Source organism: Balaenoptera ricei, chromosome 16, assembly GCF_028023285.1.
Source record: "Balaenoptera ricei isolate mBalRic1 chromosome 16, mBalRic1.hap2, whole genome shotgun sequence".
Taxonomy (NCBI): Eukaryota; Metazoa; Chordata; class Mammalia; order Artiodactyla; family Balaenopteridae; genus Balaenoptera; species Balaenoptera ricei.
In genome coordinates this window covers 16207729-16231297 of record NC_082654.1, presented here as the reverse complement: position 1 = coordinate 16231297, position 23569 = coordinate 16207729, and the positions used below count along the sequence as shown (strand labels likewise).

The 23569-nt window shown below is 48.3% G+C and overlaps 1 protein-coding gene across 9 annotated transcripts in view; it reads right to left on the bottom strand.

Annotated features, from left to right (window-relative positions):
• Positions 1-3602, bottom strand: part of AFAP1L2 (actin filament associated protein 1 like 2) — a 96306-nt gene extending 92704 nt beyond the window's left edge. For 5 of the 9 annotated variants that reach the window (XM_059900284.1, XM_059900275.1, XM_059900279.1 and 2 more), the window contains exon 1: positions 3299-3602. In XM_059900284.1, the coding sequence (XP_059756267.1) occupies positions 3299-3314 (16 nt within the window). In that variant the 5' untranslated portion in view covers positions 3315-3602. The remainder of the gene's footprint in view (positions 1-3298) is intronic. The other 4 variants (XM_059900277.1, XM_059900280.1, XM_059900278.1 and 1 more) reach the window with 1 other exon arrangement.
• Between the last annotated feature and the right edge of the window lie 19967 nt (positions 3603-23569).

Genomic DNA, 23569 nt, shown 5'->3' with positions numbered 1-23569 from the left:
GTGCCCTCTCCCGGGAATCAGGTGATACGATTCAGAAACCAAAGAACACAGGAAAAGAATGATACACTTTCAGCCAATTACTGTGATCCAAATTAAAGTGACTATCTCAACCTTGCATGTTTGGATCCAAGTGTGATGCAATTTCAGGAAGCTTTCGCATGGCCTTCCAAGTGCGATACCACAGATAGGAGGTCAGTCACATTTGGCCCTGGACACACTCACCAGCTGGAAGAGCAGTAGGAACCAGAATCGTTGACTACGTGGTGTGAGTTCAGCCAGTGGGCTTATGCACAGTGATACAAGGATGCCCTTATGAGATTCATAAATATGTAAACACCCAAGGATGGGAACCGTCTCAACGTACCCCGCAGGGCTTAGCACAGCTTAGACAACACCAAAGAGATTCACGTACAAGATACAGCAATTCTAGCATCACTTTCTAGGACAACTCTTATAAAAGCTCCACCTCTCTGGGGAAGACACCCTCACCTACCGCCTCCACCACCACCTTGTTTTTGCTTAAGAGAATCATGGCTGTCTCCAGAATGGCTTAGAAGCGATGAGGAGAAAGCCTGGAAACGTTTCTGCATTACACACAGGGTGATATGCCAACCACTCTTCACCTCCAGACATCTCTTTACCTCTTACAGAACAATGGAAAGTCAGCCCAGAGCCTAAAAATGATAGGCTGGTTTTGGAGATGCACAATATGTGACATGCAGGCTGGGGAACATGGAAAACAATTTCTCCTACGTGGACTGATTTGTGAGATTTACAAATGAGAGAAAACATTTTGAGAATCTGGAGATGGTGATGAGGCATTCAACCTATGTGGGAGGAGAGAGAGCTCAAAACTGGGAATTTAGAAACACAGAAGGAGACATTTAAATAACAAATTTTAAAAGTGTCACAAACAATTCTTTACAATTTTTACCTATGTTCTGAGAGCCCAAGTATATCTTGCTCTTCCATTTAATTTTGTTGTTAAAACCACCATACCTAGTCATTCCATAATTATTCAATCTTACCAAAAAAACAAACAAAAAAACCCCTCACTCTCTGACAAGCAAGAGGAGACTACAGATACTAGTTAGAGTTGCACTGGTTAATTGAAGATTGGATCCAACATGCTTAGTTTGGCACAGATCAACTTTTCAAGTCAATGACTGTTCAAAGCACAACTCAGCTTCTCTAGTGAATGGGGAATTCTACATCCCTGGTGAGGCGGGGGATCCCCAGATTCCTCGGCTTAAAGGTCTAGTAAACATATTAGTAGCATTCACCAGTGAAACCTGGAGATTTTTCTCCATAGTCAAACACTAAAAGATGAGCTGGATTAGCCTTTGCAATCCAGATAATTCTCAGATGTATTCACTTATCACTCGCTGTGCTTGATTTACTGCAAAATGAGGAGGCAGATACATGTGTTACCAAAAACATAAACACTCTGAACTGGAAACTAAATTTCCTTCAGTTGGCAAAAACCTCTTAGAGATCTTTGAGGGTGGGAGGATGTTAAACCCCCAAGAGGAAAAGATAAGTAAGGAGACTTTCTCAGGTTAAGGGCCAAGTCAAAAGCTATTAATACAAAAACCTTCTGATAATAACTGGGCATTTGGAAAGATGACACAAAATGTTATCATTTGCCCTAACTCAGAAAGATTAATATACTGATTTGAGAAAGTAGTTTACAACCAGGACCTTAAATCAGCAGCTAACACAATTCAGGAAGGGCAGACTCTGAGCTGGAAGTGGCCCTCAGGGAGGCGACTCAAGTCTCGAATTCCCTGTGAGGGTCCCTCCCAAAGGGCGGGGGGCCCCAGCGGGGTAGGGAGCGGCCAACTGCCATTTTAGAAGGAGAGGGCCTGTGGCTTCCTCAAATGTTCTGAGACTACCGAAGGACGCATTCAGGCACAAAACTGATGTGATCTCAGCAGAATCTGAGACAAAAAAACCACCCGGTTAGAAATGTGAGAGAGGCTCCAGGGAGGGTTCACAGAAAACAAAAAAAGAAAGGTTGCCAACTAATTTAACTCCGTCTCCCCAGCTGGCTTCTGTGCTCCTGGCAAAGACCCTTCCTTTACACGTGAAGCCCTGCCCAAGATTTAGTTCTTTCACCCTCACCTGTAACCAGGTGACCCAGATAAGGAAAAAAAAAAAAAAAAAGAAAAATCAAAATACACAACTAGTTTAGGGAACCAAAGCTGAGCCCTAAAAGTTAGTTCAGAAATGAGAAACCACTGGAGTGAGATTCCTTGGGAATCTGAGCGGTCTCCTTTATTACTCTCTCCCAGGGGAAAATAAATATAGAAACAGTATTTCCTTTTGCAGGTTTGGCAGAGACGAGTCCAGGACGAGAAAGTGCAAGAAGCTTTCCCAAAGGAAAGGAGTTGGAGGGGGGGTCCCGGGGGGTCCCCGCAGCGTCATGCTTAAGGGGCAGCTCCTTAACCTTTTCCAAACGATGTGCAATCCGAGGCTTCTAGACTCCAGCCCCGGCGCTCTAAGCACGGGAGCGAGTCGGGCACAACCAGCACACCAGCGTTTGGCCGAGATCCCCGGCCCAGGCCAACCCCAAAACTTGCCCAGCTGCTTACGAGCGAAGCCCTTGGGCTGAGACGCGCTCCACCTGCGGGGCACCCCGCTCTGCCCCCAATCCCTGCACCTCGCTCTTGCTTGGGGGTAAAGCAGCGGAGAAGGGCTCGGAGAGAGACAGTTTACCGGAGCAGCTGAACGACTGCGATGGCCCGACCAAGCCCGGAAGAAAGCTGCGCGCCCACCCTCAACTTACGCCCAAGCGCATCCCCTCGCAGGCTTTCTCCGGGTTTGCAAGAAGCCCTCCACTCCGGCTGGCGCCCGCTCGAGAAGCCCCAACTACCTGCCCCTTTGCCACCCAAGCAGCCCCGCACTGTTCCGACCTCACTCGGGAACTCCTCGGCCTCGCTCCATCTTTCCGGGGCGACCGGGGCTTAGAGGGTGGGTCTCCAAGCGCACCCCGGGTCCTCCAACAGGTGAGAAGCCTCGCCACGCCGACCCCGGCCCTCCGCGCCCGGGAGGATCAAAGCGCCCGGGCCGCAGCCGCCACCTAGGAGTCCGCTCTACCAGCCCGCGGCGCCGCTGTGGCCCGGGTCTTCGGCCCAGATCCGGGCTGGGCGGGGGCAGCCGGCCTGGCTCACCTGAGCCCCGGCGGGACGCGAGGCACACCTGGTGACGCCTCTAGCTATCCCCGGCCTTGCTTTCCGGCGTGGCGCGGGGCGAGTTAGGTATTGGGGGCGCGCCGGCCCCGGACCCGCGTCCTCACCTTTGAACCGCTCCATCTGGGCCGCGGCGTGCGCTCCTCGCGGCTCGGCTCCGGCGCTGCGCTCTCTGCGCTCGGCTCCGCGCCCAGGGCTGCCGCGCTGGCCCCTCCCCGTGAGGTCACGCTCGCGGCGGGACCTCCTGGCGCGGCTGCCGCGCCCGGGGCCCTCGAACCCGGTCCTCTCCCGGCGCGCCGGCCCCGCCGGGGAACTCCGCGGCCGGCCCTGGCGGACCTAAAGCGCTCAAGTCCGTGCGCGCCCCGGGCCCCACTCCCGCGGCCGCGGCCGCCTGGCAGCTGCTTCACGTCCCGGCCCCGGGATGGTGGGAGGGAGACCGAGACGTGCCCAAACCCTGGGGGAGGCCCCGGGGAGGGGCGGGCTCGGGCGGGCCTACGAGAGCCGTTCTTCCAGCCGCCGGGCTGCGAACCCACTGCCGGGAGCGCGAGACTGAGGTCTCAGTCGGAAGGCAGAGAGGTGCCTAGAGCGCCCCCCGCTTGACCCCCGGGCCCGCGCGCTTTCGCCTTTGGCATTTCTCGAGGGGGGACGTGGGGAGAGCGCTGGGGGCAACCGAGCCCGCCCCCAGTTCTTTGGGAATCGCTCCCACTCTCTCGCAGTCTCTCTGTGCAGCCGATGGCACACACATCTACTTGCTGTCTTTTACCCCAGCCCAGGTTCCCTGGGCGGCTTGTGCCAGGCTCTTCTGAGAAGGACTAGGATTTCTAGAGCCGCCTAGATGAATCCTGGAGCTCTGGGTTTCTGGGCTGGCGCAGCGCCAACCGCCCTGGAGGGGTACCATCTCTTCCATAGGGAGCTCAATCATGGCTCTAACTGCACCTGGCACCACCGCTGCCACCAAGGTCCACACTTCGGTTCTTTACATTTTTTTGTTGTTGTTTTTTTGGGGTTTTTTTGCCATCGATCCCTCCACTCTCTCACGCCCTCTCAACACGCCCATGTCCTCCCCACCTGCCCCCAAAGAAGATCCATGTTTTCCTTTAAACTTGCATTTTCACTTTAAAATCTCAATCACAGTTTTTGCTGAACGCCTGGTTTTTCAACACGTCTCCCCCAACTTCCTTGAAGGAACACTTAAGGATGATTTGTTGTTGCTGTTTTCTAAAAAACATCCTAATTCTTCCTTGGAACAGCAGAGTTAGCTCTGATGTTTGCAGACCTTCTGTCCCAGCAGTCTTAGAAATGTTTTTCTCAGTTCCATTAGCAGCTAACATCCAAGGAGCCATCCTCACAAACCAGGCATGATGCTAAGGGCTGTACATGCACAGCCTTTAATTTTCCCAATAACCCTGTGAATTATTTCATGTAGTTGAAGAAACTGAGGCTTACAGAGGTTAAACAACTTGCCCAAAGTCACACAGCTAAAAGAGAACACAGCAGGCATTAAGCTCACGTGGTCTGCTTCCAGATGTTTATTCACAAAACTTTCCTGGAGCTCATAGAAAGTGCCAGGCTGTCTGTCACTGTCTTGGGGAGCACGCAGACAAGTGAACAATGATGGCCCAGCCAGGTAGGGGCTCTGATTAGACCCAAGCACAAGGGATCCTGGAAGCCCAGTGGAGGGCCCTGATCCAGCCTGGAAAAGCCTCCTAAGCCTTCTAGAAGAGGGGATGGCTGAGCTGAGTCTTAAAAGATGAGCTAGAGCTAGGGTGATGACAGGAAAGGCAAAGTGACTGCAGCCTTCCAGGCAGAAAGGACAGTGGGGACAGTGGCAAAGAGGCCACACCAAGGCTCTGTGCCTGAGCACAGGGCGTGAGGGAGATGGAAGGGCCAAGGTGGACGCTGCGGTTTCCAGCAACTTAGATGACCAGGTGGTGAGTGTCCCCTGTCAGTCAGTCCTCAGATATTTATTACCTGAGCCCCTGTCAGGTGCCAGGTGCTACCAGGCACTGCAGAGCGTGTGAGTCAGGTGGCCGAGGGACTGCTGCTAGGAGTGTGGGGTGGGACGACAAGCTGAGCATCCCTGAGTCAGACGCAGAGAAGTGTTAGCAGGTTGGGGTGTTGGGGACAGAATGTGAAGGGCCCCCAGCATCTCCAGGGGGCTTAGAGTCCTGGATCTGAGCCTTCAAACTCACCCCCGTACATTATTTCAATTCTCGCAGCCACTCTTCCAGGTGGGCCTGGCTCACGGGGGTTCAAAAAATAGGAAAAGTGAAGGTTGCAGCAAGAATGCAAGCATCTCAGGGGACCAGGGGACAGGAAATACTGTTCAGGGGGCCTTGGGAAGCTGGGACAGGGAACCGGGTCGGGACGGAGGGTGCTCTTGCTTTTTTGTGTTCTCCCTCGTCCCTCCCTTTCCCCATCTTGCAAATGGCCAGGCCTGGTGCCCACCCTCCCATGTACAGTGTCCATCACTGGGTCCCGGGTTTCCTTTCAAGTTCTCAAGAAGAATCTGATTGTGCAGCTCGTGGTTTTGAAACCAGCCTCAAGTCTGGTGGTTGGTCACTCTGGGGCAGATTTCAGCTCCAGCTGTCAGCTGGGGCCAGCGGGGAGAGGTTACATGGTCCAGCCCCACTCAGCAGGGCCTTTGTTCCAGCTGACCCTCCCAGAGGGGTGAGAGCAGGGTTGGCTCTGACTGAGGTCACTAAGTATAAAAGGTAGGATTAAACTATCTCCATCCTATGAATGAGAGGAGTTAGGGCCTTACCGAAGTCACTAAGTTAGGTAATCTCTCTTTCAGAACTCGGACTCAAAACTCAGGTTTCCTGATTCCAAACCCTGAGCTGTGTCACACCCCTGAGTTCCGGCTTTCCCGGGGCTCTAACTGGACAGGGCTTTACCCCAGCCGGTCCTCTGGTAGCTGTCTCTGTCAGCACTTCCTGTAACCGCAGCCCCTCTCTGCAGGCTGGGGAGGGGGAGGCTCGATATCCCTATCATGCCTACTCCCTCTCCCCTTTCCCCCACCTGGCTCCAGCCTGTTAATTACCTCTTCCTAAATCCTCTCTAGTTTATCAGGGAAACTTGGCAAATCCCAGAGCCTCTAGACAAACAGAAATCAATCGGAAATGTATGCAGAGTGAATTGAAAATGGGACTTCACTGCCCTTTGCAAGAATGAAACCGAAACACTACTTCAAACCATCAGTAGGAATCAGGCCTCTGGAAAGCTCAGTACTGTGTCCCCCTCTCTCCAAGTCCTGGGTGCGGTTTAACCCTGAGTCTTTTTTTTTTTTTTTTTTTTTTTTTAATTTTTATTTATTCATTTATTTATTTATTCATTCATTTATGGCTGTGTTGGGTCTTCGTTTCTGTGTGAGGGCTTTCTCTAGTTGCGGCAAGTGGGGGCCACTCTTCATCGCGGTGCGCGGGCCTCTCACTGTAGCGGCCTCTCTTGTTGCGGAGCACAGGCTCCAGACGCGCAGGCTCAGTAGTTGTGGCTCACGGGCCTAGTTGCTCCGTGGCATGTGGGATCTTCCCAGACCAGGGCTCGAACCCGTGTCCCCTGCAATGGCAGGCAGATTCTCAACCACTGCGCCACCAAGGAAGCCCCTAACCCTGAGTCTTTAGTCACTTTGCAACTTCCACAAAGGAGCCACTCACATTCAAATTATAATTCATTGAGTTTCTGGCCTCTGGGATCAGACGAGCTGGTTTCCAGCACCTTCTCAACCTTCTGAGGGCTATGACCGACCCCACCCCATACCATAGGATCCCAAATGGGCTGTTCTGTTGCAGGCAGTCCTAAAACCAAACTGAGTACCCCCAGCCTGGAGTGTAGGTGGTGGGTGGGTGTGGGGTGGAGGTGCACCGGGCCCTCTGGGTGTGCAGGTGAAAGTGTCGGCGACACAGATGACTGAAGGGCTGCTTCTCCCTTAATTCCTAAACCAATTCTCGGCACCAGACAGCTTTCTTCAACCGCAAAGGGGTTGAGGCAATTGCCAGCTGAGGCAATGAAGAGGGGAGCCCAGTTTTACAAAATTTATCCTGTTTGGTTCTCACAACCATCCAGGCAGCAGATACTATTTCCCCTTATTTCACACATGGAGAACCTAAGTAACTTGCCCAAGGTCACCGCTGCGCAGGACCCAAGCCAGTCCCATTTGAACACCATCTCTGACCCAACTACCTAGGAGTATAAATGCTGGATCATATGGTACTTCTGTGTTTAACTTTTTGAGGAACCACCAAAATATTTTCCCCAGTGGCTCCACCATTTTACATTCCCACCAGCAATGCACAAGTGTTCCAATTTCTCCACCTCCTCACCAACACTTATTTTCCATTTTTTAAAATTACTCCCATCCTAGTGGGTTTCTTTATTATTTTAAGTCTCTGAAGTCAACATGGCATGAAGTTAACATTTCTTAAATCTGAGTCGTTGCTACAAGAGTGTATTTTATATTATACAGTGAGGGCCACTGGTTGGAGTCCAACCCTCTCGTAGTTTTACATTTGAGGAAACCAAGGCCTGGAATCTTGAAGTAGGAAGTGTTCATTCAATATTCAGGTGATTGAGCCTCTCAGCCAGCATGTTTGAAATACTCCAGAATTTAAAAACAAAAAGCAAACAAAAAAACCAATAAATATTTGGCCTAAAGAAAGCAAGCAAATCTAGGCTGAGAGGGAGTAGATAGAGGCGAGGAGAGTGGGGCGGTCAGAGGAGGGGGATCCCTGGGTGCCCCTCTGGTTGGACTCTGTGCCAGAGCCCACAGTGGGTGGCTTGATAGGGAAAAGCAGGAAGTGCCAGCACCACTCCCTGGTCTCCTGGTGCCCTTACCTCCATAGCAGGGCTGGCACAGCAGAGGGATACAGGCCTACAAACCGGGGAGAATGTGAGCTTTTAGCTGTACCTCTAGGAAATTTTCAGCTTAGAAAAAACACTCCCAGTCTATTCTGGTCAATATTCCTATAATGATTTGATTTCTATAAAGGGGTTATTTATGTTTATAAATTTCCTTAAAATATTCCTATCAGGTAGAGTAAATGAAAGGTGACTCTCCAAAGATCTACGTAATTGAAGATCAAAGAATCCAAGAATGTTCCTTTGGAAGTAGTTGGACACGGGACCCCTTATTTCATACCAGAGAGGCCTGTGATTCCAGGAGCATGTCTGCTTGCCCAGGTCATGCTGTGGGTCAAGGGCTCATGGCCCAGGGCCCATGGCTCCTCTGGGCCTCCCTTCTGTGGCCTGAGTGTCCTGGGCCCTCCTTGGTCCCTAGGACCGTAGATGGGCAGGGCTGCTGGGTTTCCTGACTCCGTGTACAAAGGTCACATTCTGTTCTCACAGCTCTGCGGTGCCAGCTGGGCCGCACACTTCTTCTCAACTCTGGAAAAGCACACTGGAGGTTTTCATAAACGACTCCCACACCATCCCCATTCTGATGTGCCACCCCCCACTCTCCAGAGAGATCAAGGATTGACTCTCCTTCATCACCTTTCTCCCTTTCCTCCTGAAGTCACACATCCACTCCTAGCTAACAGGTAAGATTCTCAAACGCTCAGCTGGGTCTTCTCTCCAGTAAATTGGGACTGTGGGAGTGAAAGGACACATTCTCCAGTCATCTTCCCACCAAATCGGAGGCTCTGAAACTCGGTGGACACATGCATCCTCGCTCTGTCTTTTCCTCTCTCCGTGTTGTCGCTCCTAGCACTTGCCCAGCCCATCTCTAGGCCCTTTGCCTCCCATTTCCTGCCTTGATTCCCAGTCCATCGATGCAGAACATTTCACAGCTGTTTGGAAACTTGGAATCAATAGCGAATCCAACCATGTGACCTGACGCTCGGGATGCAGGAACCCAGAGAGGTGCCAGCACCAACCCAAGGGGGCCAGCAGCTGGCAGGTGGCACCAGAGCCCAGACACGGTATCCAGCAAGAGCTCTTTTTCCAGCTGTTTCTGCTCAGGGCTTGGCTGCCCTTTCTCCCTGGGTAGTCCTAATCCTGTGTCATCCTGGATCATACAGTAGCCCTGACATTTGCCTGAATTCTGGTGCCTGGGCAGTTGTCAGGATCTTGATCTTGGATTCACTTCCTTGATTGTTTTTGCTGACTCTTCCCGTGGTTGCTAAGATCATCCTTTCTCAGATGAGGCTCAGACAGAAATGCAGCTGGACCAGAACTGGCAGCCCCGCAGGTTCCTCAGAGTCCCCAGATAAGGCCACCTTGCAGAGGAATCGTTCATTTGTGCCTGGGAGCAGAGAGTACTTCCTGCTTCCTTTCCTGAACTCCCTTCCCCTGCAGAGTCCCAGCTGTCCTTCCAAACCCAGCCCAGAGGCTTTTCTCCTCCATCCAGTCTTCCCAGAATGTTTTGAAAGGACTGAAGGATTGAAAGGATTCTTGAACTCCTGTAACACTTCCCCCACCCACCCCAAGATCCATTTCTCATTTAATAACAGAAAAAAATGACCATCTTTTTAGGTCTTAGTCTCTCCAAATAGCCTATGGGATCCTGTGAGCAGGAACTCAGTATAGGCCCCTAGGTAGCCCGCCAGTCAGGACTGGCAAGTCTTGGGTGCCTGGGATTTATAGATTGGTTGTGGGCCCACAGACCCTGCTACAAGCCCACAGCCGCTCACGCAGAGGCAGCTACCTCTCTGCAGTCAGTGCTTCCCCAGCTCTGCGCTGCCAACAGGCTTAGCTCCCCAAGGCCTCTTGGGGCTGCCTGGGCCCCATACCAGGCCAGAACAGCTCAGTCTGTTAATGCTTCTCCATCTAGCAAGGCTGAGCTTCTTCAGACTCTCGTTGCTGGGTTTCAGAATCCACTCTCTCCCGGTTGACATGCCAGGTGACTCTTCTTCCCACTCCTTGGTGTACACTTTTTGGATCCCTTTCCAATGGTTGGATGAATGGAGTGGAATTTTAAGTCTTTTCCCCCAAAGTCACTGATTGGGGTAAGGGATAGCAATGGGAAGTCATCACTTAGAGGTTGGCTCAATCTTGCGGAAACAAGATTCCATTAGTATTTAAGGCAAAGTGGGCCGGCACTGATGCAGCTTCTGCCAAGCAGCCCCAGGGCAGGCAGGAGTGGGGCGGAAGGCCGTCCAGAGGGCAGGGGCACATCTCTGTGACCCTGATCCAAGAGCCTTCCCCAGCAGGTCCTGTGTGCTGCTTCCAGCTCAGCACTCTGCCTACCCTTAGACTTGGTTTTCCTTTAAAAGTACCAGTTTAGTTCAAACCCCCAGTTTCAAGGTTGGTAACGGATGTGCTGAGAGAATGACTGACCCAGAGCCACAGAAGCAGGATTGGGGCTGGACTCTGGGTCTCCTGATTCGCAGGCGGGGCTCTTCCCGCTGCAGCCACTGTGCTGAGGGTGAAAGCAGGTCTGAACTGGTTCCTCCAGGATGGAAAATGTTGCCACATCAGCCAAGGCCCCTGGTCCTGTTCTGCTCAAAGACGGCCTTTCTAGAGCCCCAAACACCAAGCTCCTCACTGTGGGTACAGCCTAGCACATAGAATTGTCCGCAAATCCTCCTGAAAGAGTGACGTACTCTCCACGGGAGTGATTGTATCCCTGAGCGGACAAAAATTTGTTCTTGGGGTAGGATGAAAAAAGTCTTACAGTGTATAACTAAACACACACGCACATAGTATATAAACAGATATACAGTCTATCTGTGGGATTAAAATTTCACGGGGGAGTAAAATCTCAGCCGCCTATTACAATGTGTGTGGGGGGGTTTCCCCACACCCCCAAGCAATGCTCTGACATCAGCTGGGTATTCTACAGTTCAACTCCATTCTGACACCATCTACCTGGAGATAGCATTAAATCCCACAGGTTAAGGGCTCGGTCCTACAAGACTGCGCCCCGAGCCCTTCCCTGCCCCCAATCCCCACAGCTTCAGATGCCAATCCCAAGTTCAGGTGATCACCTGTACTTCTGATCAACTGCCTATGTATTGGTAGCTCCCACAACTTTCTCCACAGGTTTGATTTATGTGCTAGAGTGGCTCGCAGAACTCAGGAATACATTTTACTTACTAGATTACCAGTTTATAACAAAAGGATATAACTCAAGAATGGCCAGATGGAAGAGATGCACAGGGCAAGGGATGGGGGAAGGGCACAGAGCTTCCATGCCTCTCCCAGCTCACCACTATCTCCACATCTTCAGGGATTCATGAAGACAGAAGTGCTCTGAACCCTTTTCTTTTGGGTTTTTATGGAGTTTTCATTACATGGGTATCATTGATTAAATCATTGGCCACTGGTGACTGATTCAACCTCAAGCCCTTCTCCCCTCCCCGGAAGTCAGGGGGTTGGAACTGAAAGTTCCAAATCTTCAGTCACATGGTTGGTTCCCCTGGCAACCAGCCGCCATCCTTAGGAACTTTCCAAAAGTCACCTCATTAACGTAAACTCAGGTGTGGTGAGAGGGGGTTGTTAAGAGTATCGAGACACCTTTATCGCTCATCACTTAGGAAATTCCAAGGGTTTTAGGAGCTCTGTGTCAGAGATATAAATTTCTTGTTATAAATCACAATATCACAAGGAGAAAATGTCTACAAAGGTTCCTGGATGGAGGCGACAATGAAAGAAAGGTGAGAAACACCGGAATATAGGCTATGGAGTCAAGATTAGAATCTCCCCTCTACCTCTTTCTAGCCGGTGACCTTGGGCAACTTATTCAACCTTTCTGTACCCCAGTTTATCCCTTAGTCAAATAGGAATAAAAATTATACTCATCTCATAGGTTGGCTGTGAGAACTACATGAGATAATACACATAAAGAACTTAGTTCCATGTCTGAGACGTTAGTTCACAACAGGTGTTAGATGCATCTTTCAGATTAAGACGGCTGAAAGTGAGGGCGTCCTCCTCCAGGTGATAAGAATCACTCAGGCCTCCTGTGGCAGAGAAAACAGAGCTGTGGATTGTTTCAGCAATCACTCTACATGCAGAAGGGTCCTATTCGGTGCTAAGGATTAGAATTGGCGCTAGGATTTCAACCACCCATCCACCCACCCACCCACTCAGGTCTCTGCCCTCCACCTCTCTGTATCTGACACTAAGCATGGCCACCTGGGGTCTTATTGGATGATAAATTGCACGAAGTCCTCATGGGATTTATAGCCTAAAGGGGCGGCCAGAGACTCCATCAGCACTGGCAAAAAAGCCGTATCTACTAAGTCAGTGCTTCTTCGACATTAACAGGTATAGGAACCACCTGGGGATCTTAACATTCAGCTTCTGATTTGGAAGGTCTGGAGTGGGACCAGAGATTTTGCATTTCTGACAAGCTCCCAGGCGATGTCGATGCCGCTGGTCCAGGACTACAAATTGAGGAGCCAAGTATTCAAGAAGCTGCCCTTTCCCACAGTTAGCCAAACCAAGGAAACGATGTTTCCCTTTCTCTGCTGATGGCTGCCTATTATTTTGACATCTTTTGGGGCCCACGATAAAGTGTCTAGAAAATTTCACGTTGGTAAATTCTGGAACAAAATCTTCAAGGCGAGTTCATCCTGCACCTGGGGTCATGACCGGTCTCTGAGGATTTCGAACACTGAGTTACAATGAGCTCGCTTCAGTGCTCCTGCTGGATCACACAGTTGTACTTGCTTTTCTTCCAGGATCAAAATACTTCAGGGGGAGGGAGAAGCAAAGACAGGAGAGGAGGAGAGAAGGGAGAGAGAGAGGAGGAGAGAAGGGAGAGAGAGAGGAGGATTGTAGTAAAGCGGCTTCCCAACTTCCTTTTGGAAACAGCCTCAGGTAGCCACCATTTCTTCTGGCAGAAACAACTGAGAGACTATAAATGGGAATCGTTTTTAGAGGAGTCTCCACCAGGGCAGAACATTTGAAACCAGGCCACTACAATTGGACAGTGTCTGGGGATCTCATTCTGTCACTCGATTAGAATTTTTAGTGTAATTCAAGTAATGTTTACGGAAGGCCCCCAAGCAGAAGGGCTTGGGGTGTGGGGTTTGGAGCCAAGAACAGGCAAACAGGCAGGTCCCAGATGGCAAGGAACAACAATCTTTTTTTTTTTTTTAATGCATTTGAGGAGCAGTTTCCTCAGAAAATGAGTAACCTTTTAACACATAAAGATGAAATAACTTGGACTGTTCAGAGAATGAAGCTGCAAGTGTGTTTGACTTGTGGATTTGTTCTTGGATCTGCCCCATTGACCTGAGGGCTCTTGGTAGGATTCACATCCTACCTCACACAAATATTGTCACTTAATTCAAACAACACCTGGGAACATTAAAGTGGTGAGTGTCTTAGAATCTGTGGTCTGCCCAACAGATGGGCCACCTCCAGGGGGCTTGTAAAAGTGGGAGAGCTTGGGAGGCTGTGAGAAAGATTTTCCTGAGCTGGGTCATGTCTTGACTCAGTCCTTCAGACTGAAGGGCTGGCGTGTCCTAGTTATCCCACCTCCATCGTTTACCTGTTAATGTCAATGTGACATTGGGCACGGTTCTTTATCTGTAAAATGGGGATAATAATAATACCTACTTCATGAACATGTTGTAAGGATGCTACAGGATGAAGCACACAAAAAACTTAGCATAACATCTGCTATTGAGTGAATCCTCAAAAATGGGTAGTGGGTACATTTAGCAAGTGCTCAAGTCTCGGGGGGTGGGTGGAGGAGGAAGGCAAAGGAAAGAACTAAGAGCTTGGAACGTTGTTTTTCAATAAACGCTTTCCTTCGTGTGCATAGAACCAAATTCAATGCCCTCATCCTAAGCCATAAATGTACATCCCACCTGCCCAAGCTTCTTGACCACTTCCCACTGGGTTAAAAGCCAACACAGCCACTTCTGAGCCTCTCATGACAGAGCTCTGGAAGCACACTGCCCTCGCTCTTGATTTCCACCATCTCCAATCTCCCATCCTTCTGCATCTCCAGCTGACACTTGGCTGGATCTCACTCTTCTCCAAAATCGATTGCATCTTTCTCCACTACATAGCTTTTGTTTTGGTTTTTTTTAAAATTAATTTATTAATTTATTTATTTATGTCTGTGTTGGGTCTTCGTTTCTGTGCGAGGGCTTTCTCCAGCTGTGGTGAGCGGGGGCCACTCTTCATTGCGGTGCGCGGGCCTCTCACTGTCGCGGCCTCTCCCGTTGCGGAGCACAGGCTCCAGACGCGCAGGCTCAGTAGTTGTGGCTCACGGGCCTAGTTGCTCCGCGGCATGTGGGATCTTCCCAGACCAGGGCTCGAACTCGTGTCCCCTGCATTGGCAGGCAGATTCTTAACCACTGCACCACCAGGGAAGCCCTAGCTTTTGTTTTTGACAATAAAAATAAAACTCTGTTTACATCTTTTCAAATTAATTGCCCTTCTTTGTCATTGCATGTATTTTTAATTGTTGTGTTGAATTCCAACTTATTGATTTGTCATTATTTTTATAATCATTCTCCCACGGAGGTATTTGAGTGATTTCTAGATTTCAATATTCTAAATAGAACATCTAAAAACATCTTAATCCAGATTATCTTTCTTCCTTTAAAAAAACATTTTTATTGAGATATAATTGACATACCGTGCAAATCACCCATTTAACGTGTACAATTCAATGGTTTTTACTATGCTAACAGAGTTGTGCACCCATCACCACAATTAATTTTAGAACATCTTTATCACCCTAAGAGGAAACCTTATACCCATTAGTAGTCATCCCATTCTCCCCATTTCCCCAGCCTTAGGCAACCACTAATCTATCTTCTGACTCTATAGATTTGCCTATTCTGGAAATGGCATATAAATGGAATTATTTAATATTTCCAAAGACCATTCCATTCCATAGTCTTTTGGGCCTGGCTTCTTTTACTTAGCATAATATTTTCAAGTTTCATCCATGTTGTAGCAGGTATCAGTATTTACTCCTTTGTATTGCCAAATAATATTCCATTGTATGGCTATATCACATTTTATTTATCCATTCATCAGTTGTTGGACATTGGTCTATTATGAATAACACTGCTATAAATATTCACGTACAAGGTTTTGCATGCATGCACGTTTTTGTTTCTGTTGGGTGCACTGCACAGTTATGCCCTTAATCAGGTGTTGCTCTCATGGTTCAACCCTTGTTCATATGTTGAGCTCATGCTCTCCTCTCCGCCCCAAACCTGCTCCTCTTCCAAAGTACACTGCAGGTTCCACCACCCCTCCTGTTGCACAATCCAGAAGCTTAGCAGTCATCCTGCATGCACCCTCAGCTCCTCCATCCATCCCACTGCAGCCCACATCCAGTCCAGCTGCAATTCAAATAGAAGCATTCCTCAGAGCATGTTTTGCAGACGTTCTAGAATCAATCAGGCCATTAATTCTCTCTTTTTTTTTTTTTTGGCTGCGTCGGGTCTTAGTTGTGGCATGCAGGCTCTTTGCTGCGGCGCCCGGGCTTCTCTCTAGTTGTGGTGCGCGGGCTTCAGGGCACGTGGGCTCTGTAGTTTGTGGCACACGGGCTCTAGTTGAGGCGCGCGAGCTCAGTAGTTGTGGTGTGCGGGCTCAGTTGCCCCACGGCACGTGGGATCTTAGTTTTCCAACCAAGGATCGAACCCGCACCCCCTGCATTGAAAGGGGGATTCTTAACCACTGGACCACCAGGGAAGTCTCAGGTCATTAATTCTTTACACATGCATACCCCTCTGTTTATACTTGTAGGGTTACTTGATTAATGTCTGTTTGCTCCCTGTTTTCTCTCAAGTGCTTAGAATAGTGCCTACTTTACAGCAAGACTGTAAGCTTCTCAAGACTGGATATATATCACATTTCTTTTATAACATCTCACAGATCCCAGTACACTAGTATTGGCATTAAAAATGTGTTGACTTGAACTGCTTTTATTATTATAATTTTTTACAAATTTTTAATTAAGGTATAGTTTACTTACAGAAAATTCAGCCTTTTTGGTGTGCAGTTCCATGGGTTTTGATAAATGTGTACAGTCACGTAATCACCACCACAATTAAGACACAGAACATTTCATCACCTCCCAAAATTTCCATGTGTTCCTTTGTAGTCAACCCTCTGCCTCCCCTATTCCCATGAAACCTCTGATTTGTGGTTTTCTAGCCCTATAGTTTTGCCTTTTCCGGAATCTCATGTAAATCTAATCATATATCTGTAGCTTTCTGATTCTGGCTTTTCTTCCACTTAGCTCACGCATGTGTGCTTCACCTGTGTTATTGTAAGAGCTCGTTCCTTTTTATTGCTGAGTACTATTCTGTTGTATGGAAGAACTACAGTTTGTTTATCCATTCCTCAGTTAAAGAACATTTGGGATGTTTCTAGCTTTAGGCAATGTGAATCATGGCAGTATAAGCACTCATGTACAGGTTTTGTGTGAGCCAAGGTTTTGGTTTTACTTGGATAAAGACCTAGGAGCCGGACTGTGATATCATAGGATCAATGTATGTTTAACTTTTAAGAAACTGTCAAACTGTTTTCCAAAGCAGTTGCATCATTCTGCATCCCCGCCAGTGGTGTCCAAGAGCCCAGTTGCCCTGTATCCTCACCAGCACTTGATAGTGAGAATTCTTCACATAGTCTGGATTCCAGTACTTTATGAGATATGTGACTTGCAAATATTTTTTCCCATCTTAGGCTTGTTTTTTCATTCTCTTTATACCTTTCAAAGAGCAGAAGTTCTTAATTTTGATGAAGACCAATTTATCACTTTTTAAATGTTATGAATCATGCTTTTGGTATCATATATAAGAAGTCTTTGTGGGCTTCCCTGGTGGAGCAGTGGTTGAGAATCTGCCTGCCAATGCAGGGGACATGGGTTCGAGGCCTGGTCTGGGAAGATCCCACATGCCGCGGAGCAACTAGGCCCGTGAGCCACAACTACTGAGCCTGTGCGTCTGGAGCCTGTGCTCCGCAACAAGAGAGGCCGTGACAGCGAGAGGCCCGCGCACTGCGATGAAGAGTGGCCCCCACTCGCCGCAACTAGAGAAAGCCCTCGCACAGAAACGAAGACCCAACGCAGCCAAAAATAAATAAATAAATTAATTAATTAAAAAAAAAGAAGTCTTTGCCTAACTCAAGGTCATGAAAATTTTCCCCTATGTTTTCTTCTAGAAAATTTGTAGGTTTAGGGTTTTTACATTTAGGTCCTTGGTCCATTTGATTTCTTTTTTATCTCATGAACTTTTTCATCTGCTTTAGGTCCCAAATCTAACCTACGATATGCTTGCCCACGTTGCTCTCCAGCCTTTAAGCTCCTTGAGGGCAGGGATTGTGTTTTCTAAATGTCAATGTTTGCATGACCCTGAGAACGAGCTCTCCTTAAATAGGGGGCCCTCGGCACCTCACTTGGCTCACCTAGTCCCCATCCCTTATTTTATTCATGTTCATATTTTCCATAACACCAAGCATCATGTCTTTCACTTCAGGTACTGAATACATGTTACTGACATTTTAAACATGAGATATTCGAATGGCTTTAGGCTGCCTATCCCACTGAGAATGAAGGAGAATTAGCACAGCTAGGAAAAATCATTTCTAGTCATTTAATCAGCACTGACTGTACGCTGTGCACCTACTGTGCGCCAGACGCTGGAATGCCTCCTGGTGGCCCAGACCTCCAGAAGGGTACTTCATCCTATGTGGCCCTCTTATAGCAGTGCTTATGACATCACCCAGTAAGCAGGAATACAGAGTTGTACAACCAACCGAAGTGCTCTGATGGGATGTTTTCAAAATCTGAAACACATTCAGGTAGAAAGTATGATAGAGAAATAATGTGTCAGTCCCCCCAAGTGGCAGACGTTCTACCTTGAGTTCAAGTGAACGTAATGTCTTTTTCAGATGTAATAAGACAAGGGTCAAACTTGCAGGGCTACTTCTCTCCCGTTTTCCCTCTATTTTTCCCTCTAGTTGCACTTCTTCCCCCAACAGGAAAGAGTTTTCAGGGAACACCCACTTTGTGGCTACCTGGACAGAGAGAAGGGAAGGGGACTTTCTCCATTCAAGGTTTGCAGACTCAAAGACTGAAGGAAAAACCCAGTTAGTCTGGAAAGTGACTTTCTGACTGTCTCAGGCTCTTATAACAAAAATATCACGAATTGGGTGGCTTACGAACAACAGAAATTTATTTCTGACAGTTCTGGAGGCTGGTGATCTGAGACTGAGGTGCCAGCACGGTGGGATGAGGGCCTCACCCAGGTTGGAGACTTCTCCTTCTAACCTCACAAGGTGGAAGGGGCTGAGGGATCTTGCTGGAGCTGCTTTTATTGGGTTGGCCAAAAAGCTCGTTCGGGTTTTTCCATAAGACGGTACAGAAAATCCGAACGAACTTTTTGGCCAACCCAATATAAGAACACTAATCCCGTGAGGGCTCTGCCCTCATCCCCCAAAGGCCTCACCTTTTGTCAGGTGTGCTGGGGTGGCAGTTAGATGCCCCCTTGTGCCTCTGCTCATGTGTTCCGGCAAAGGGGACACAGTAACTGAGGAAGGACAAATCCATTCTCATCTCTGGAAAGGTCTTAAAGAACTTTGATGCTTTGACAGAATATTTCGTCCCAGAGTAGGAAAAAAAAAAAAATCTATTTAAATACTGTGGTGGTGGTGTTGTTTTTCTTTTTAAATTACGTAGGTTGAGAAATCGTGAGTTTAAAGCTTAGCGATTTGAACTTAAGCACGTTCTAGAGGCAGGAAAAGACTCATTAAAATCAATTTTATGACCTTGGCATTTTGTATTGTTTAAAAGCAACCAATTACAGAAAATGGAGATGAGATGTCAAGATTTCAATTTTAGTTTTAAAGCAAACCTAGTCCCCTCCTAGTGATTAATAATTGAAATAAACTTCATAGTTCTAGGGAACAACCTAATTTGGGCAATGTTTTTAAAACTTATAATTTGTGAACCACCAGCCCCAGAATCACTTGACAGGTTTGTTAATAATCTCCCCTTCCACCCTCCCTTCCTTCCGTCCTTCCTCCCTTTCTCCCTTCCTTCCTTCCTTCCCTCCCTCCTTCCCTTCTTCTCTCTCCTTCTCTCTCTCTCTCTCTCTCTCTCACACACACACACACACACACACACGCACACACATACAGAGAGAAGTTACTGGGTCCCCCATTAAACCTATCTGGTGGTGAGGCCTGGGAGTTTGCATTCTTAATAAACTCCTGGGATATAGACATTTTCATTCAAGTTTTAAATCACTAATGTATGGGCTCTTTCCCTGTCATGGTAATAACACCCAGTACTAAATACTAATAATACTAACAATAATAATATTTTGCTAACCTTTATTGTGTGTTAGTATGGGCCTGTTTTGAGTGTACCTCATGCATTAACTCATGTAATCCTCTCAGCAACTCCTGGAATAAGCAGCATCTTCCTCTTCATTATGGAGATGCAGAAACTGAGGCAGGAGTACCTTGTCCAGGTCGTGCTGCTGGGTAGCGGCTCTGGACTAAAGGAGTTCACGAGGCACAGGGGTCTCCTGATGACCCCAGGGGAGAGGTGAACTCACAGGTCCCTTTGCTCCTGCACGCTGGCAGATGGACATTTACATCAATGTGTGCTCTGCTTCTAGCCTAGCGCAGGGCTAGGCTCATCCTAAAGAGCAAAGTCCCCTGAGGGAGGAAGAGACATGCTGCCACCTGACTGGCCAGCTCAGTTCTGCCCAGAGGGGCTCCATCCCCAAGGTGGACTCTGCCTGCTTCGGGCTTACCAGTTGAAAACATTCTAACTAGGTTGGGCCATTGAGGCTTGCTAGGCAAGTCAACGGATAGCCAGGCAAATGCTGATCTTCTTTTCTAGGAAGAGAAAAATCAGACGCTTATCTGCCTCTCTGGTGTTGGAGAAGTAGGCCTTGTCTCTCCATACCTGGTCAGTGGCATCACAGTGCCCTGGGGCCCTAGGTCAGTACACTGAGGGCATCTGGCTTAGACCCTTGCCTGCTCTACCTTGCTGAGGAGTCGAGGGACCTTTTTTCACCGATAAAAATGCAGTATTAATTTCTTAGGGCTGCCATAACAAATAACCAGAAACTGGATGGCTTAAGACAACAGAAATTCATTCTCTCATCGTTGTAGAGTCCAGAAGTCTAAAATCAAGGTGTAGGTAGGGCCATGCTCCTGCTGAAGGTGCTAGGAGAGGATCCTTACTTGCCTCTTCCAGATCCTGGTGGCTCCTTGGCTTATGGTAACACAATTCTAATCTTTGCCTTTGCCTTCATATGGCCTTCATTCCTGTGTCTATCTCTGTGTCTCTCCTTTTGAGTATCATATAAGGACGTGCGTGGTGAGATTTAGGGCCCACCTGAATCTAGGATGGTCTTATCTCCAGATCCTTGCCTGAATTACATCTGCAAAGACCCTAATTCCAAATAAGGGCATATTCTGAGGTTCTGGGTGGACATATCTTTTGAGGGACATTATTTCAACTCACTGTAGATGCTTTCATATATAAGGGTTCAAAAATAAAAACAACCACGTTTATGTAAAAGAAGAGTTTGCAGACATAACTCCTGGCTTCCTTGGTCTTACTCTCTCCCCAGCCAGGCCCTGAAGACAGTTCCCAAATTTCCCTGGAGTAACTGTCTCAACAGAAAACTTAGGACTAGAGTTTTTTATATCCACCCTTCCAGCAAACAATAGACTGAAAAAACAGTGAGCACTTTGGGGGAAAAAAATAAGTTGTTTGGTAGAATAATAGGATTTCTAGGCCATGTTTTGAACCTTCAGAGGTTTCTCAAGGTTGTGAGAGGAGAAAGGGAGGTGAAGAGATGCCAGTGGATTGTTTTTCCTTTAAGCAACTAGGCACCTGACCCGTCCTCTCTCATCTCATGCTTCTTTCTGTAAATGGAGACAATCTCCTTCATCTCCTTGAGAATGAGGTGACATTTGAGCAGATTCTGATTCAGAGAGCTAGACACCCTGTTGTGTGAAGGACGGTGCCAGTGATTTCTTAGGGAGGCCTCTGGAGACTGTAGGCCTATTTGCAAGGGCAGACTTCCGAGGCCTTGGTCTGACTTCTGGTCGCATGTGTTAGGGTGATGGAGTCTTGCAAGGTCTGGCGATGGATGTTTGGTGAGTCACAGACCAGCTCCACTCTTGACCTGAGGCCATGCAGTGTGGGCCAGGGATTCCTAAACTTGGTTGATCATCAGAATTATCTGGAAGCTTTGACATTTTGTTTTAGGACACAGCTTCCTGGCTCCCTCCCCAGACCTACATAATCAGAATCTCCTTGTGGACTGAAGCATAAGCTTTTCAGTTAGACCTGGGGCCACATCTTGACTCTTCCCCATCTCCGCATGTGAGTTTGGACAGGTCAGCCAAGCTCTGATCTGTGTATTGAGGGCAATGACACTTCCCCAGGTTGCTTGTGGTGGGGGGTAGGGAGAAGGTTCAGAGGCGATGCTTGTGAAAGTGCCACATCCAGTGGAAGCCATCTGATTCAAATAACGATTAATAAATACTAGCAATTTACTCCGAGTTGCCTGAAATACCTTGTTTTTATGTGGAGGAGGAAGAATTTGTTCTATATATTTAAAAAAGAAGAAAGAAAGAAAGAGAGAGAGGGAGAAAGGAAGAAAGGAAGGAAGAAAAAGAAAGACAGGGTAATCCAGTTGACCCTTACTCCTATCTGATGGGAATGTAACTGCCCACAACATTTTCTAACTTTTCATTAAGAAGCATATGCTTTGGGACAATAGCAGGAATGAAAGAACTTATCCTTTCTGTGCAGTTTCGAGCAAAATGTTGTTATTCATGGCCAGGCTCCACCTTGCAGAGAAAGGCTGGGCTTAGTCTTTGCAAAGATGGTCCTTTTGGCAAATCTTAGAAACCACGTGCAAATGAGGAGACCCCAGAGAGCTGTGACAGCCTCAGGAGGAATATGGCTGTTGGACGTGATGGGAAGGGGCTAGAATCCCATCCACTTTTTAGTGGGCCTCTCCCAGTCCTGAGTGTACCTTTCACCGATGAAATGAAATAATCTACACAGAGTAACACTTAGCCCTGAGCCTGGCACTCCAGAGGCTCTTAAAGAATGTCAGCCGCTGCCATCAGACCATTATTATCCATCTTCCTCTTAGACTATCTGGACTCATGTACCCTCAAGTCTGATTCCCAAGCTCTGGTTCTGGAAGCCAGGTGGCTCTACCCTGCCTCTAGGCCTTCTGGAACATCCCAGGATGTTCTGGGAGGGCCCGCAAGTAAAACATGCTCAGGACAAAGCAGAAACAGCCTCTGCTTTGGAGGGAGGTTTTCCCAAGCCAATTTTTCTTTTTATCTGATGGGAAGGGCCGAGTTAAGAGGCAGCAGCAGGGGGACAGCACAAATAAATACAGAGAAACCTCTCCAGGGCCTGCTATTGTGCTTAGCACAATGACAGGCCCTGGAGAGCATTTTTATCCAGTTGAGACTGGAAACTAAAATAAATGTGGTCATATTACACCCTCCTCCAGAGCCCTGACTTACCACAGCACTTCCCCGAGTGCCGTAGGATGGAAGGGGCATTTCTTTGTCAGAGTCCTGGCTGGTGTGGGGGGAGAAGGGAATTTAGGGTGTGAAGGCAGGTCCTCAAAATTGGGGCTGAGCTCCCCAAAGCTTTGGGCACTAGTCCTCTGACCACCCTGAACTTTCTCAAAAGCTGCTAACACCAAGTCCCCACCCTTCCCAGGGCTTTCCGGCCAACAATGGGCCATGTCCAGCAGGGCGGGGCTGGTGACACACCCAGGCAAGGCTGCTTGACTCTGCGGGGAGGAGGAGGGAGCCCCCTTCCAGAAACGGGCAGGGGGGGCTAAGTAGGACTGGTAGCTTTCTTGAGCCTAGGAAATGTCCCTCAATACTGTAAGGACCGGCAGTTCAGCCTCTCCTGCCTTTGGCTGCTTTGAAGTGAGTCATACATTGGAAAGATCTTTCTGAAACCAAAGCCATCTTTCATGGGAATGAGTCTCAACTCTTGTGCAGCTGGTGTTTCTAAACATCCCTCGAGCAGGCTGGGGAAATCCTCCCCACCCAGAAAACACCGAGGTCCAATGGCTCTAAAACTCCTTGGGAAAAGCTGAGCCCCCAAGCTGGCACATTTGGACGCTTCCATTGTGGGCGGCCTGGCACCCTGGCTCCTGCAGTACCCGTGGGGACACCTGAGCCGTTCTCTGCATGACACTTGCTTACATTTTGAGCTTGGAACTGGGGAGACGGGGTCTGAATCCCAGGCCCACCACTCAATAGGCAGATCTTGTATAAGGCACTTGGTTTCTCTGGGTCTGTTTCCTCAGTTCTAAAGTAGAAGTGATGTAAGGAACTCCATGAAATAGAGCATGTAATATGCTTAGCTCAGAACTGGGCAAATAGTAAGTCCTCACTACATGGCAGCTGCTTTATTAATAAAAGGTAATGTTTGAGTGCCCATTTTG